The sequence below is a fragment of the Mus caroli genome, chromosome 18, assembly GCF_900094665.2.
Source record: "Mus caroli chromosome 18, CAROLI_EIJ_v1.1, whole genome shotgun sequence".
In the NCBI taxonomy this organism is placed as follows: Eukaryota; Metazoa; Chordata; class Mammalia; order Rodentia; family Muridae; genus Mus; species Mus caroli.
In genome coordinates, this window is record NC_034587.1 from 36,298,126 (window position 1) to 36,314,841 (window position 16,716).

At 46.1% G+C, this 16,716-nt stretch overlaps 1 protein-coding gene across 7 annotated transcripts in view; it reads left to right on the top strand.

The window, feature by feature from the left end:
- Arhgap26 (Rho GTPase activating protein 26) overlaps window positions 1-16,716 on the top strand; it is a 388,578-nt gene that overhangs the window by 106,511 nt on the left and 265,351 nt on the right. For all 7 annotated transcript variants that reach the window (XM_029471859.1, XM_029471862.1, XM_021150728.2 and 4 more), the window contains exons 4-6: window positions 2,218-2,289; window positions 10,430-10,531; window positions 11,714-11,824. In XM_029471859.1, the coding sequence (XP_029327719.1) occupies window positions 2,218-2,289; window positions 10,430-10,531; window positions 11,714-11,824 (285 nt within the window). The remainder of the gene's footprint in view (window positions 1-2,217; window positions 2,290-10,429; window positions 10,532-11,713; window positions 11,825-16,716) is intronic.

The following is a 16,716-nucleotide window of genomic DNA, read 5'->3' on the forward strand; positions in this document are numbered from 1 at the left end:
GGGGCAGGGGCAGGGGCAGGGGCAGGGGCAGGGGCAGGGGCAGGGGCAGGGGTGGTGGTGGGTAGATGGGGGTGAAGACTTGAGTGTGCACGTGCAAATGCCGAAGAAAGGGAAACGGATCTGCTGAGTCTGATTCTTGGCCCTGCCAATATTTGGGGCCAGGGTATAGTAAGCAAATTGCTGTGGCTTGTAATAGGAGAACAGTGCTTGGATTATACCTCTGCAAATTTATCATTACTCTGCGCTGTCTGCATCACAAGCCTCTTCCCACCCTGGGAGAGCTTTACCATCAGCTAAGCCCAGCAAACTCCACCCTTTCGGGGAGCCATGGTTCTGTGAGATATTTGGCCGTCCATTGTGTTATCGTTCCTCACATTCTGCACTTACCCCATTCCTGGACAATTACTAGGGGCACTGCGTGGCTAGTAAGCATGAGTTCCTTGTGGGCAGAGAATGGCTCTCTCTGTGCTCCACCATCAGTCCCATTACTCCTTACTGTCTTTAGTGAGAACACAGGTCTTGTTGAGACCAGACAAGATAGTGCTTATAGTCCCAGATGAGGACTTGCCTTGCTTCCCACATGAGCAACTGAGCGCTGGCATATTCTGAGTCTCCTTAGGACTAGAAGCTCAGCATGGGTGCCTGCTGAAATAACCTGGGGGTGGGGAGGTACTTCACTAACACTGAGGTCTGGGACCAGGACCAGAGGTTGTGTTGTTGGTCTAAAGCTGGCCTGGCTCCTGAGATGTGTAAATGATCTCTCAGGGATTCTCACGTGCAGCTGAAGTGGGAAACCACTCACCCATGGGCTCAGCACACCTTTTCGAGCTTCAGAAACTTGCAAACGGTTTGTAGGAAAGACTTCCATAAAAGCATTAAACAGTCCCAGCTAGCAATAAAAACCAGAGAAGTTCAATTCTGTTGCCACACTGCAGCGCTGATGTGCGCTCTGCCTAGGGAAGTGCTTTCAAAATTAAGAAACAGGCAGTTGGGGATAAATAGGGAAACTGGCCCTTTTCTGTCCCTCCCACTGTCCGGTCCGTTCTTCACTGTGTCTGTCAAGAGCCTCTGGCATTTACTGTGTTGCGTTTGTGAAGGGCATGCATATGATTTAGAGAAAATAATGCTTTGTTGAAGCGAGATTCCTGAAATAATTAGTTGAGAGGCATGTGAGCAATGAGTAAAGATTGTAAAATATTGTGCCTCTTTAGAGAAGACTGTAGAATCTTAGAGCCAGTACAGTTTAGCCCCCTCATCCTTTGGATTAGGAAATTAGAGCCCAGAGAATTTCAACGTTGTGTTCATGGTCACACACTTGGCAGCTTGTCAAGAAGTCATTCATTCACTCTCTAGGTCATTCAGAAAGTGTTTGAGTGCTCCTTTGTTTCTGATTTCTTCAACACGTTGGGAACACTGGGGAATGAGTGAGTGTTTACAGGGCGATGTACATGTGTCGGTAGATAGTACTGAGCCAGAAAACTACCTCGTGTATGTGTTCTGAAGGGTTGGGTTTAGAGAGAGCATCTCTGAATTGCGGTTTTGGAGGTCAGGGAAGGCCTCTACAGAGAAGCGACCTTTAAGCTGAAACCTTGATTACAATCTGTACAAAAACATCAGCAGGAAGAGATGGAGGCAAAGGTCCTGAGGTAGCCAGATTTGGTACGTTTGAGGTCCATTGGCGTGGCAGTGAGTCAGAGTGTGGGAACCAATGGCTGAGCACTGTAAAATGCAATTGGGAGGCAGCCAGCGGTCAGGAGGCAGAGGTCTCAGGCCCCAGTTAATTCCCTAGGCAACTCATGATGCTTGAAGGGTCCTTTCCATAGGAGATGTCCAAAGGTGTTTCGTTTTCAACAGGGACTCACTACTCATATACTATGCCTGAAGCTTGGGTGAATGGTGAACTTAGATCACTTGAAACTGGAAACTTAGACTGCCTCTGTTACCAGGTCCCTCCAACTAGTAAATGCTTTGCCTACCATCTTGATTCACTTCTTTGAAACCTTGGAATTCTGGGTTGAGATGATTGTGCTGGGCTCCACAGTGAGTGTTTTCAACAATAGTAAACGTTTCACAAGAAGATGGTTGCATCTGGAGCTTCCACACGGATTCTCTATTAGAGAGTGAAGCATGGGGAGGTGTGGGGGCATTGGTGAAAGAGCTGCTGTAAGTCATTACTGAACTTGCCTCTGCCCCTTGCCCTCTGCTTTTCCTTGTCAGATCGAGAATGCCAGCGAGGTGCTCATCACACCCTTGGAGAAGTTTCGAAAGGAGCAGATCGGGGCCGCCAGGGTGAGGATTTTGTAAACTTTGTTCATGCCTGAAAAAGGCAGTGTTCCCCTTAGGAAATCTAAGGGCAGCACATCCTCCGAAGACAAGAGAGCCCGGTTCCTCTGCACTTTGCAAGTGGTTGAGGTGCAGCTGTCTGTGGCCACCATCAACCACCATGCTAGTGTCTGTTACCTGATTAATTGGTGCTAGTTCACAAACCACATAAGGTACCGGTATCACCTCTGTGCTTGGTGGCTGTATGCCGGGACTGTTGACTGACTAGTCAGCCTACTCACTTTTGTGTAACTATGAGTATGGAGGAGGATCAAAGTTGCATTTAAGCAGAGTTATGAACAGGGCTTTGGGGACACAGGGACTCCTCGTACGCCTCATTAAGCAAAGCACATTTATTTAATTGTATGTGTGTTTGTGCATGCATGCATGCAGACATGGCATAGTGCTCATGTAGAAGTCTGAGAACAACTGTCACCATATGAGAGCTGGAAAACAAATTCAAGCTATCAAGGTTAGTGGCCAGTGGCTTTGAACAGTTGAACTATCTTGCCAGCCCTCAGCTCATTTCTTGTTATGTATAGAAATGAGCATATCTCTGCTCCTTTTCAATTCTTCAAGAGAAACTGAAAAACAACAACAACAACAACAAAAACCCCAACAACAACAAAAAAGAAAACCAGAGTCTTTTGGGAGATTCCCAGTGGGCAGATATTTTAAGAGAATACATATCCTTAGTCTAGGTGGGGCTCATGACTGTAGGCCTGCTTTAGCTCAGAGGTCACCATTTGTTACCACAAACCTAGAGACACAGACACCAAATAGCCAAATGTTTCTTTCTTTGTAATTTTAATTTTTATTGAAAATACTTTTTTATCATCATATTCTGATCATGGGTTTTCTTTCACTAATTCTTCCTGGATTCCTCCCACATCCCCATCCACCCAAATCTATACTCGTTCTTACTCTCTCTCTCTCACTAAAAAACAAACAGGCAATTAAAAGGTAAAACAACCTCCTTAAACCCCAAAACAAACAAACCAGAATAGGACAAAACAAACAAACAAAAACAAACAAACAAACGGCCAAAGAAAATGCACGTGAAACACAGGCAGGTCACACACACACACACTTGCACACTCAGAAAGCCCATAAAAACTCAAAAGCAGAAACCAAATTACATAAACAACCTTTAAGGTTGAAAAAATGTCCAGACAAATCACTATGAGACAAAAATCCAAAATAAAACAAAACCAACCAATCAAAAAAAAAAATCCTCCAAAAGTAGGATGGAGCTTCTTTTGTGTTGGCCATCTAGTGCTAGGCATGGGGCCTCCTCTTAAGTGGGGTTTGTTTCCCAGTAAGACACTGTTGGAGAAAACCAATTCTTGTACTGTTACTAGAAGAGGGCAGAGGGAAGCCTGTTCCTCTCCTTAAGTTACCAACTAAACTAGCTGGCTGACATTCAGCAGAGTATTATGAGGCCACCTGCAGGGGAGATTTTTTTTTTTATTGTAATTAACAGCAGCAAAAGACTGTCTCATATTTTCCTATATTCTAGAGTTATGAATGAATTCAAGCACAGCCCCTTGTACCATCTGCAGTGGGGTCGAGGCCTCACCACACACCGTAGGTTTTACTTCGAAAACTAACCTGGAGAACTCATTAAGAGCTTGGCTCTTCCTCTCCCTGTATCCCCCTCTGCCTTCCAGCTGCTTTCTAGAAATAGGCATGATTACTGAAAGGGATGTTATTTAGTCAAGGCTTTCAAGGGATATGAAGGAAAGACCAAGAAAGGATTTTTCTCCTGGCTTACAACAGATTTGTATCAATATAAGTGTACATTTAGGAAAGAAAGGAAGAAGCACACATTGGCTTTGTTTGAGAGATGAAAGAACACTTAATGGTACTTAGTCTTCTGCTAAGCTTGTTCAAGACTGAATCTCTCTGTGCTTTTTGAGAATGTATGGCCAGTGGACTCTCTCAGTGGTCCAGGGAGCAACTGTCTCTTGAGTGGCCTGGGCCTGTGTTTTAGTGTCCAGACGCACATGGCAGAAGTTTCTAAGGAGCTGTGGCAGAGGGGTGGGGTGAGTGAGTATTTACAGGGGTGGTATATGTGTCTGTTGATAGTACAGACTGTCATCTTTAGCTGCTTCTGAGCACAGACCCCACACACTCTGGCCCTTCTTTGTAATGTTTGCAGAGTTACCACAGTTACCAGGGAGGAGAAGCACATTTCCCTCTGGGGTTAATGTCACAGTGATCCTATGTCAAGAACATGCACCTTTGCCAACAGATGGGATGTGTGTCACTACTCTAAGGTTCCCCCAAGGCATACTGAGTCTCCTAGTCACAAATCATTGATTATTAACTTTGATATTTGGGGTGTTTCTCATCCCTCTTCCTTTGTTATTTCTTATTTTCTTTTCCAGTATTTTCCCTGGACCCATACATTTACATCACAGATTCATGTAAATTTAAGAGAAAACAAACAAAGCTTAAAGATAACCCAGGAAGCAGCCTCAGAGACACCCAAGGAGCCACTAGGGCTCTTTGCCTGTTTCAGTCAGTGGCTTGTTCCGGACCTCCACCTGTTTGATGCTAAAATTACTTTACTCACTGCCTGTTCTCTGCTGCAGCTTTTGTTGCTATAACAACCTGTTGTACAGGGGTCCTTGTGAAAGCTCCCAAGAAGGGGAATTTGTCTTCCTTTCTTTCTTTTTTTTTTGTTGTTGTTGTGATCAAATACCCTGACAAAGGAGCTAAAGGGAGAAAGGGTTCTTTTCAGCTCACAGTTCCAGGATACAGTGCATCATGAGTCACATGGGTACGTGCTTGAGAAAACTGGGCAGGTCACATTCACAGCCAAGACACAGAGAGCAGTGTACCCTGCTTCTTCCCCTCAGACCTCCCAGGACTGTGCTGGGTCCTACTCTGACGGGAGACTCCCACAGTGGAAGGGTCTTCCCTGATCAGTTCACGTAATCAAGATAATCCCCCCATAGGTATGTTGAAGCCTGTCTTCTAGGTGATTCTAGATTTTTGTCAAGTCCACAGTTAGCACTAACCATAACAAGGCCTTAGAACTACTTGTGCTAGAGGTTGTTCAGGAATAAAGTGTGACCCCAGATCTTGACATAATTGTGACCCTAAGTTTATGTTTCTAGATAGAGCAGGTTGGCTTTTTCTGCACATGAGGTAGAGTTGTAATGCTGTGCTTTGTTAAGAGTTGACCTAGAACTAGGCTGTGTCTTCTAAATTTCACTTCTTCAACTTGCCTGTGAACTTGGTGAGGTTTCTAAACCCCCACATCCCTATTTCCTCATCTTAAAAGAGAGATCATAAAACCTTACCCTGTGGAGTTCTTAACCAAAAAAAAAAAAAAGAATAAATGATTGAATTCATATAAGGTACTTAAAGTATTATGTATTCATGGCTATTTGAACTGAAGGACAGTGTTCGCCATTCAGCCATTCACTTGTGGTTATGGCGCGACCTATACACTGAGAGTAGACGAGAAAAGCTGAAGAGGTGGTTCAGTGGACTAGTGCCTTTTCTTTCCCAGAGGACCCATTGGTTTGCTCATAACTGCCGGTAATTCCAGCTCCAGGGTATCTGATGGCCTGTAAACCCTGCCCCCATGCACACTTTTAAAAATAAAACCAACACAAAATAATATATGTGAGAGTTAGGGTTGGTGGGTAACAAGCAGATATGGTTGTTCCTACAAAAGAGAAAGGCATTTGACACAAAGCCAGTTCCAAGTTGTGGTATGTGGTCAAGGAGGGTTTCTTTCATCACGTTGATATGTGCAAGTCAAATGTTGCATTTGATGAAAGGGAAGTGGTTGTGGATGACAAGGACCTTACCATCATCAGTACTACCATTGCCAACCACCAATATCGACGTTGCGGTTACCATCTCTGGTGAGAATAGCAGCAGCAGCAGCAGCAGCAGCACCCACTACCACTAGCATTATCACCATTACCACCGTTGTCTCAGTTAGCATTTCAGTGGCTGGGACCATGATCAAAAGCAACTTGAAGAAGAAAGGGTATCACCAAAGGAAGTCAGGGAAGGAACGCAAGGCAGGAACCTGGAGGCAGGAACTGAAGAAAAAGCCACAGAAGCGCACTGCTTACGGCCTTGTTCCTCCTGGCTTGCTCGGCCTTGCTTTCTTGTAGCACCTAGGACCCCAGCCCAGGAGCGGCCCCACCACCCACATCAGTCAAGGAACTGTAATGTAGGTCAATATGGTGGTGGCATCTTCTCAGTAGAGGTTCTTTCTTCTTTCTTCACAAATGGCTCTAGCTTATATCAAGTTGACCTAAAATTTGCCAGTTCAACCATTATCACCTCCACCAATCATGACTACCACTACTACCACCATCATAACAAGTGCCACCACCATTATTATGACAGTTACTACCAGCAGCAACACCACTGGTATCACCACCAGTACTATAAGTGGCCTCTGTGACCTCCATTATCACGACACCATTGCTATTGGCACCTCAGTAATCATCTCCTCGCCATCATCACCGTGCCGTGGATGTAGTTGACTTCACTTAATCCAAGCGACTCTGTGCAGACAGAATGTTCTTATTTTATTGCAGAGTTGTGATCTGGAAGATAAAACTTGAGTGATGGTCTTGTCTAGTCACACTGTGTTTGTAGAGAGAAGAACCCTAGAAAGAGATGCTTAGAATTTGCCATGCTAGAGTAGAAATTATATTCCAGGATCCAGATCCTGTTCTGTATCTGTCCCTCAGTGGTGTCACTCTCTAGAAGGTAGAGACTTCCTTAAGTCCTAAGTGCCTAAATAATGCACCCACCTGGGGACTATTACCTTAATGTGACGGTTAATATTGACTGCTAACCTGACAGGGTCTAAAACTTCCAAAGAGGTGGTCCTCTGGGACCACCTATATGTAGGCAGCAGTATCTCCTGGGCTAGGAACCTGGGCTACAGAAAAATGAGAAAGCTAGGGTCTGGATAGATGGTTTAGGCTGTACTGCTCTCATAGAGTACCAAGGTTTGGTTCCTGGTACCCACGTTGGCCAGCTTACCATCTGTAACTTCAGCTGCAGGGGATCCTTGAAGGGAAACTTAACGTGTTCTTTGGAAAGTAGTTGGGTGGTATTTTGCTGGGACAAACATGTGGAAGAACATTTAGCTGAGGTGGGCCCAGGTGCAAGACGAAGGCAGACTTGTGAAGGAGTGTTTCCCTGAAGCAGTTACAGGAGAGAGGATGTTCTGCCAATGCAAGCATGAGAAAGGCCATGCGATGAAGGGTTCTTTGCTAACAACAGAAATGTATTGGTCCACCTCACATTGCATAGTTGAGCTGCATTTGCAGGGACTCCATAGAGAGAAATGCACCAAGAAACTTCTGGTGGTGTGCTGCGGTTTCATGCCTCCTCAGACTCCGGCTGATTGGCAGAGTGATGTTGCTTGAGATAGATGCCCATGCTGAAAGAAAACCCGTGCTGGGGCAAGACCCGTGGAGAACATGTGATGTTTAGAAGGCATATAAGAAGGACTTGATGGACAGTGACGGAGGCTGAGCTAGGCTTGCTGGTACAGCTGGCTGTGTAATGCTTGTGGGTCTTTAGTCTCTGCTGATTTTTGCTTCCCTGAGAGAGGCACAGCCAAGAGTGCCTCCTGTTCCTCCTGGTCCCTCCTGCTGACGGGTGCCTAGGCTGTCTCTGCTAGGTAGAGAGTGCCACTCCTGCTGATCCATGTTTGCTATCCTGACTCTACGAGAGACTGGACTGCTGGAGGATCTGTGTTTGCGAGTGGATTGAGCTGCCGCTGCTGCTGATGTGTGAATGGAACTGCCAGTTCCTGACAACACAGACAGGAGTTGCTCCAAAGAACCATTTCTAAACAGGCTCCCTTCCCCGTGTCCTGTGCGCTTTCTTTTTCACTACCTCTGGTGGGTGGTGGGCTACAAGGGAGGTTAAAGCATTTAAGAGCCATCATTAAAAATAGGTTTAAGAAAAAATTAAACGTTACGGATCCTACTCCCTATTCTGGTCTCTTTGGGCACCTGGAACTCAGGTGCATGTTCATAGATGTATACATACAAAGTAAAAAATAAAATAAATATTGAAAAGTACAAGGGCTGGAGCTCTGTCTTAGTAGTTAAGGGAGACACGTATCATCCTTCCAGAGGGCCTAAGTTCAGTTTCCAGCATCCACATCAGACGGCTCTTAACCTGCAGCTCTGATTTTAGGGCATTCAATTTCTATCTCCTAGCTTCCAAAGGCACCTGCGCTTATATGCAGGTAGCCCTAGACAGACGCACAGAAGTGCACATAATAAAAATAATATTTCCTCAAGAAAGAAGAGAGAAAGCTAGCTGAGCTCCAGCACTCGCTCCCTCTGCATCACTGACCCTGGGTGCAGCGTGACCAACTGCCTCAGACCCCTAGCACCACAGCTTATGTACTTGCTGCACCGGAAGTTAGCCAGAATAAAGCTGTTCTTTCTGGGCTTGCTCTCATCGAGTGTTGTGTGTGATAGCAGTGAGACAGGCTGCTGGCATACTATGTTTTAGGACTTTCCCTGCAAGTCCACTGTCTCATATATGGGGACGACTGCTTTTTCTTTCCTCCTGTCTCTCTGCTGTCTTCTCTAATTATGGCTCTCCATTGACCATGGACCGTGGAGGCTCCAGTCCCCTGAAAGTTACAGAATGCCAGTGGCTCGAGTCTCCTGGCCTTTTCTAAGCTCTGGCCAGTGACACTGCCTGGCCCTAGGATGCTCTGTGGGGTTGCTGGCTACTGGGCTGGTGAGAGTGGATATGTGTGATATGAGCATTGAGTGGAATTGGAATCCAGCCCCAGGCTTGTGGGTTAAGGGACAAGTGTTGCTTGCTGGGACCTTTCTCAGACTTGGAGGGGAAGTGTTTCTATAAGTCTTCTCTTCATTCGTATTTGCTCGCTTCATGGTTTGCGTATGAGTAGGCTCTTAAACCAACCTCAGATCTATAGAAATGGATTCATGCCTGCTAAGTGGGTATGTGACCATTTTCTGCTCTCTGGGATGCTTAGGATCTTGCTGTTGACCAGGTAAATAAGGGCGCTTGGGAGAACTGCTTGGCTCAGAGTGTTCTACTCTAGGGCATTAGCACTGTTTGTGGCCTTCTTTCCTGGAAGCCAACCCCCTGCCTCCTCTCAGGTTACATCTCCTCTTCCCACTGAGGCCTTACCCTTTATCACCCCCCCCCCCAGTGTCTGACCTATTGCTGACTTGTTTCCTGGTAGCTGTGTTTCTCTTCCTACTAGAATGCTCCCATCATGGGAGAGAAGTCACTGACCAAAGCAGAGCCTAGGACGGAGTGACCGCTCATCATGAATTTGTTAGATGGATAGAGAGATGGCTTCTTTATTTGGCTAGAAACACCTTTTTCTTACAGGCTTTAGAGTTGCACAAAACATATCTCCCTGGGGCCCCAGATGAGTCAAACGCAGGACTGACACTGAGTTAGGATAACTGAGCACTGGTGCAGGACCAGAGTGGCTTCTTATCCTCTAGCTTGCCCTGCCCACTGAAGTGTGGAGAGCAAGGAGTCAGCCTGTGACTGTGTCTCAAGTGGGCAGAGCGTGGGTAGATAGTGCTTGACGTCAGCTCTGTCATTCTCTGGGACATTTTGTAAATTGGCTTCCTTCTGAGTTTCCTTACCTATAAAATAGGGAGTAAAAATAGAACCTTGGTGACTCAAGAGCTTGGTGGGAGAACACACGTTGACATGTATATTAAATTATTTTTCATCTTTAGACAATAATTTAAGCCAATAGAAACTTCTCAACAGAAGGAGAGAGTTTCCATGTCCCATTTCCTTGACTCATGGTTATGTGAGCCACAACAGGTTTGTCCCATGCTGTCCCTGCTCTCCAGTCTGCCCTATGCCCACCCGGTTACATTCCCTGGGTGTCCGTCCCCCACTGTTGTCATCACAGGCCCCATCAGTGGGCAGCAAGGATGCTTCTGCTTTTGGTCTGGGAGTTGCCTGCCTCGGTGTCCATCTGAGGAGCACTCATCACTGTGGGTAGAGGGAGCACACAGAGGTCCCGAGGGATCCAGCCACCTCACTCCAGTAACCTCTTATTCTTTCTCCTCCCCTTCTCCCCCATCTCCAGGAAGCCAAAAAGAAGTATGACAAAGAGACAGAGAAGTATTGCGGCACCTTAGAAAAACATTTGAATTTGTCTTCCAAAAAGAAGGAATCCCAGCTACAGGAGGTAAGGGAGCACAGAGCTCCTGCATGGTATCAGCTATGCACGGTCTTGGGGTACATGCTGATTGTCATTTGTGAGCCAGTACCTGGATTGGAGATCTGAGAAGTTAGCCCAAGCCTCCTCCGGGGCCACGCCCTCCTTGCCCCACCCTCTTCTGTGCTCTCTAACCTGCCAGTGGCAGAGGAGCTCAGTGCTGCCCCCTGTCTCCCGAGTGGCTGTGCCTGTTTCTGAGTGTGCCTCTCCCTTTCAGGCTGGGATCTGTCTTACTCTTTTCTTGCCCTTGGACTCAAGGCTGCACTGTCACCCATCTAGGGCAATCTTGATCTCCTGCCTCGTATCAGTGACTTACAAGACTGGCATCTGAAACACGCTGGTTACGTTTCCTTAATAATCACATTTTATTGTTTCAATACAGTATTTGATACTTACCTTATTCTCTTTTTTAGTTTTAACACTATTTTAGCCTCATACTTGTATTTTAAGCATTGTTAATCTTTTTAAAGAAAATCTTCTTTGACTGAGCATGATGGCAGAAACCTGTAATACCAGCACTTGCTAGGCCAAGGGAGGAGGATTATGAGTTCAAGGCCATCCTGGGCTACATAGGAAGGGACCTTGTCTCAAAAAACTAAGGGTTAGGAGTGTAAGCTTACAAAACATTAAGACCATAGGTCGCTCTCCATGCACCATAAAAAAGAAGGAAAAAAAATTCTCTGGCTTGCTCCTGGGTTTCTTGGATTTGAATTTAAAAGAACACCATTGAAAATTCTTTTAAAAAGTAGTTAATTTGGAAAGAAAACTCAGCTTGGCATCCACAGAGCTGCCTCCGTTTTCCCTGTTTGAGTCCATTAAGTCGGGGGGTGGGGGGGGTGGGGTGGGGGGGGGCGGTGGTGGTTAACGGGCAGCAGTGTGGGATGATGCTGCCATCTAGTGGACAATGATGATATCTTAAAAAGCAGTGTGTTCTTCAATGACTAGGGAGTTTGCACTCAAAATAGTATCTGTTCTTCAACTAATATTTACTCTCTCTCTCATATGGCATAGTGTTCAGTAGCTTACCATTTGTCTTCAGTATCATGCTGTTTGATTTATTTTAAAACTTCACCTCTGTGTTATATATATTTCCTGGCATAGTGAACTCCTTAGGTAATGATTTGATTTCCTGTTAAATTCTGTCGTTTGCAGGCAGACAGCCAAGTGGACCTGGTTCGGCAACATTTCTACGAAGTATCCCTGGAGTATGTCTTTAAGGTGCAGGAAGTGCAAGAGAGAAAGATGTTTGAGTTTGTAGAGCCTGTGAGTAGCTGTTTTGTTCATCTGAACTAGCCAGCAGGTAACGATGCTGCGCACCCCACAGGAGGAGGTTGAGCAGCCCAGCCCAGGGCTGTGCCTTCATTTCAGGGCCAGAGCCCTGTCACTTTGGCTCCCTGAATTCTTCCCAGCATGGGAGCATCCCAGCTCAGTGGTGGAGATGGTATAGTCAGCATCTGCCTTGCCTCTGGCTACCTACTGTCAGACTATTTAGTTTTCAGAGGGAAAGTGCAAATGGGAGTCCAGGGGATGCCTGTCACACTGCTGGAAAATAATCGCCGTCTCACCGTTCTGCTCTGTCCCACTCTTCCATCAATAATCCAGATGTAGGGGTAACTGCAGGAAGCAGTGGAACGGACACTGTAGTGATCTCATCCTGCCCCTGACTCCAGAGCCCCTTCTAACCCAGTCAGGTTGGATATAAGGTGATTTTTCACAGTAGATTTGCCATAAGCAAATAGAACAGCACAGATTCGCTTCAGGGACCATGGTGGAATTCAGACTTGGCCACTGTCCCACTGGGCATGAAAGAGTGCTGTGTGGAAAGAGGGTGACCTTTAGGTTGTCCCATCATCATGATGGTTTCATTCAGCTGTGGTGCCACTTTGCCGACAGTGGGCCCTGAGCATGGGTCCCACATAAGGAAGACTTCATGGAGACCCCAGGCCAACAAGAGCCGCCACTTAAAAATCATCAGGGCTTTGCTGCTGTCTGCCGCAATACGGCCACTGATTTAGACTCAAGCTTAGGGTGTCTGTATACATTAAAGGTCTTACTTTTCCAGGTTGTCCACCAAAAACCCACAGAAGGTCAAGCTCATCGGTACCCCTGCCTGGGACCTCGCAGGGCGCAGTCCTAGGTGGGAAACCACAGGTAGTCAGTCAGCAGTTACCAGGGGAGAGCATGCCAACCTTTGTCAGGCCTCTGGTAGATTGCCCATGCTGGACAACTCTGACTGACTCAGTAGGGAGTGTGTGTGTGTGTGTGTGTGTGAGAGAGAGAGAGAGAGAGAGAGAGAGAGAGAGAGAGACTGTGTGTATGTGTGTGTGTGAGAGAGAGAGACAGAGAGACAGAGAGAAAGACTGTGTATGTGAGAAACAGAGACAGACAGACAGACGGACATGAGGAGTTGGGAGAAAGATAGGGAAAGGGACAGGGGAGAGAGGTTGGGAGGGGTGAAGACTGAACTTTGTCAAAATGCATTCCTATATGAAGAGTTTTTAAAAAATTAGCTTTTTAAAAAAGACCTTTCTAAAAGTAAGAAATAGTGTTCTTAAGCAAAATATGCTTATTTTTGGTGACTATTATTCCAGCCAGCCCATCTGACTTTTGAGTTTGATCTTTTGAGTAGGCACATTGAGCCAATATCATGCCTATTAGTTCGGGTTGAATGGCAGCCACAAACCCCCACATAAGATAGGTGTTGACTTCTCACACGTTTGTCACCTGGCTGCATAGGCTTGGCCCGCTTCTTTTGGCTGAACTTATCTTCTTCTTTTGCTCCCTCCTCCTCTTCATCACCATCCATCCTTATATTTTTGTTAAAAACAAAACAAAACAAAAACATTTGCAGAGGCAGTTCCAGCTCTGCTTCTTACTAGGCGAGACCTTGCACAGGATTACATCTAAGTGTGTCTACGTGTCTTCCTTTGACAAGAGGGATAAAACCAGTACACACCCTCACAGGTGTATTAAGAATGATGTCATACAATGAAGGTAGAAAAGCAAAATCATAGACTTATTTCATGTTGTCCTTTTGTACAATGTATTTTCAATAGCATTGCACAGCATCCTGCCCTGGACGCTCACTAAAATGCAGATTACAGGCCCAGCCCTTCAGTGTTAAGACTGGGATAGAAGAGGACAATTGCATTTCTAACACGTTGAAAGCCACTTTGAGAGCTGGGATGGCTTGGTTCCTCACTGTGAAATGGCATATGACTGATTACCGGCAGGAAAGTCGCTACAAGAATCCATTGAAAGTGATTGCTGAGTACACAGGTGTCAGTCACTGAGCATTTAGGTTCCCTGGAGGGCTCACCTACAGACATATTGACCATGTTAGCTTGTTTCTTAGAAAATAATTCAAAGTCCCGGTATATGTATATGATTGGCCTTAGATAGAAAAACAAACATAGGATGTGGGGGATGTAGCTCAGTTGATAAAAGTGATTGCCTAGAATACAGAAGGGCCTGGACTTGATCCCTAACACTGCAGAAGCCAGATGTGGTGGCACACATCTGCAGTTCTAGCACTTGGGAGTTCGAGGCAAGAGGATTTGAAATTCACAGTCACCCTCAGTTATACAGTGAGTTCCAAGGAAGGAAAGTTGGACTATTGAGATCTAATCCATCTGTCTGTTTGTCCATTTCTCCCCGGCTTTCTCCTTCCCACTCTTCCATTTGTCCTTCCTTCCATCCACCCATCTGGTATGTGTGCCTGAATGAAGCCTGTATCTTCTTGTTGAGACATCCCATGTTCTAGAGATGTACGTTGCAGACACCTGATGTCACGAAGCTGAAGCTGTGTTCTGTCTGTGCCTTGAGATTCCACACCTGAAGGTTGGTTAGAGCGCTCGAGAAGTTGTCCCACTGGCCTCTCCACCTCTGAGTTGTGTCACAAGTGCTTGCACCACTGTGTCGTCTTCTCCTTTCCCATTATTTATCCCATTGTAAGGCTTCATTCTTCCCTTGTCACTTGCTTCCTATAGGGGGCTTCCCCCCTCATAGCAGTGTGTCCTCTAACACATTCTGAGTGTCTCTTTATGGAACAGCTCCTTTGCACTGTATGGCAAGCCCATCCCATCTCTGATTGACTTCCAATATCCCTGTGAACTAATACATACCATTATCACCTTCCTGCTGAAGATGGGTGAAACGAGTTGTGTGGCTTACCCAAGCCAGCTTTTCCTCCCTCGGCAGCTCGCTGTTCTCTATTCTTGGTAACTATGCTGGTTTGCTGGGGCTGCTGTAACAAAGTACTCCCAATGGGCTTCCTTTCTGTACAAGTTCTGGATGGAGGAAGGCTGACTGAGGTGTTGGGAGGGCCGTGCTTCTGTGGAAGCCTGTGGGGAATGGGTCTTTCTCTTCCTCTCCTAACTTGAGTGACTTGCCCACAACCCTTGGCATTCCATGATTTAGAAATGCCTCCCTGTGTTAGGGTGGAAGCATTTCTTGGTGGCATATCTGGTCCTTGTGCCTCCTGTGGAGAGGGATACAGGAAGATGGAGGCGGAAAATGCTGTGAGGGGAGAAGAGAGGGCCCAAATGACAGCACACAAGGAAGATTACTTTTATATTGTATTTATTATTTTATATTTTTATGTAAGTTATTTAATATCTACTATAAAAATAAGACCAACGGAAGTGAAAACCAATAAAAATCTTAGCAATCCACCCCTCTTCTGCTTCAACAGGACTTGGTTGTGCCTAGGTTCTGCTATTTGAGAAAGTGTAGACACTCAGTAAGACTGGTCCTGTTTCCTTCAGTGAAGGGAAGGCTCAGCTCACAGCAGTGACCGTAGCTTATCTTGGACATCAGTCTTACAGAGCTAAGGGCTCGAGAGATGGTTCTGTGCTGGGAGCACTGGCTGCTCTTCTAGAGGACCCAGGCTCCGTCTTCCAGCACCCACACAGTGGCTCACAGCCATCTATCATTCTGGTTTCAGGAGATCTGATGACCTCTTCTAGCCTCTCTAGGTACTGTGCGTACATGTTGAGTAGACATTCCTGCAGGCAAAACATCTATACACATAAAACAATAAAACAATGAAAAATGTAAACAGAAAGCAGGCTCTTGGGGCTTGGGAGCAGTGTGGGGCCCAGCCTTTCAGCTGTACTTGCAGGGAGGAAGGAGAGGCAGGAGCAGCCTTCACTGTGGATACCCAGGCATCAGCAGAGCCCATCTTCTCTATTTCTGGAGTTGTGTGGAAGGAAAGGGATGTGTGCCTTCTGCTCAGGAAACTGTCATGGAGAGGAAGTCTTGAAGCTCTCGTCATCTCTGAAGGAAAGAGTTCAGTACTGGCCTTTGGTACTCTAGGACATTAATGCTTAGTTACTGATGTGACTTAAGGTGTCACTAGATATTTTACAGACAGAGAACCCAACAATGCCTCCCCCTTGACCTCCAATGAGAATACAAAGGGACAAAACAGTGGGAAGTCACACTACCATTTCAATATGACTTCTGGAGTTGTTAGGGACAGAGCCTAGGTTGTTGTTGTTTTTTTTTTTTAATATTTTCTTTATTTACATTTCAAATGCTATCCTGAAAGTTCTCTATACCCTCCCCCTGCCCTGCTCCCCTACCCACCCACTCACAATTCTTGGCCCTGGCGTTCCCCTGTACTGGGGCATGTAAAGTTTGCAAGACCTAGAGGCCTTTCTTCCCAATGATGGCCAACTAGGCCATCTTCTGCTACCTATGCAGCTAGAGACACAAGCTCTGGAGGTACTGGTTAGTTCATATTGTTGTTCCACCTATAGGGTTGCAGACCCCTTCAGCTCCTTGGGTACTTTCTCCAGCTCCTCCATTGGGGGCCCTGTGTTCCATCCAATAGATGACTGTGAGCATGCAATAGTGTCTGGGTTTGGTGGCTGATTATGGGATGGATTCCCGGGTGGGGTAGTCTCTGGATGGTCCATCCTTTCGACTTAGCTCCAAACTTTGTCTCTGTAACTCCTTCCACGGGTATTTTGTTCCCTATCCTAAGGAGGAATAAAGTATCCACACGTTGATCTTCCTTCTTCTTGATTTTCTTGTGTTTTGCAAATTGTATCTTGGGTATTCTAAGTTTCTGGGCTAATATCCACTTATCAGTGAGTGCATATCAAGTGACTTCTTTTGTGATTGGGTTACCTCACTAAGGATGATGTCCT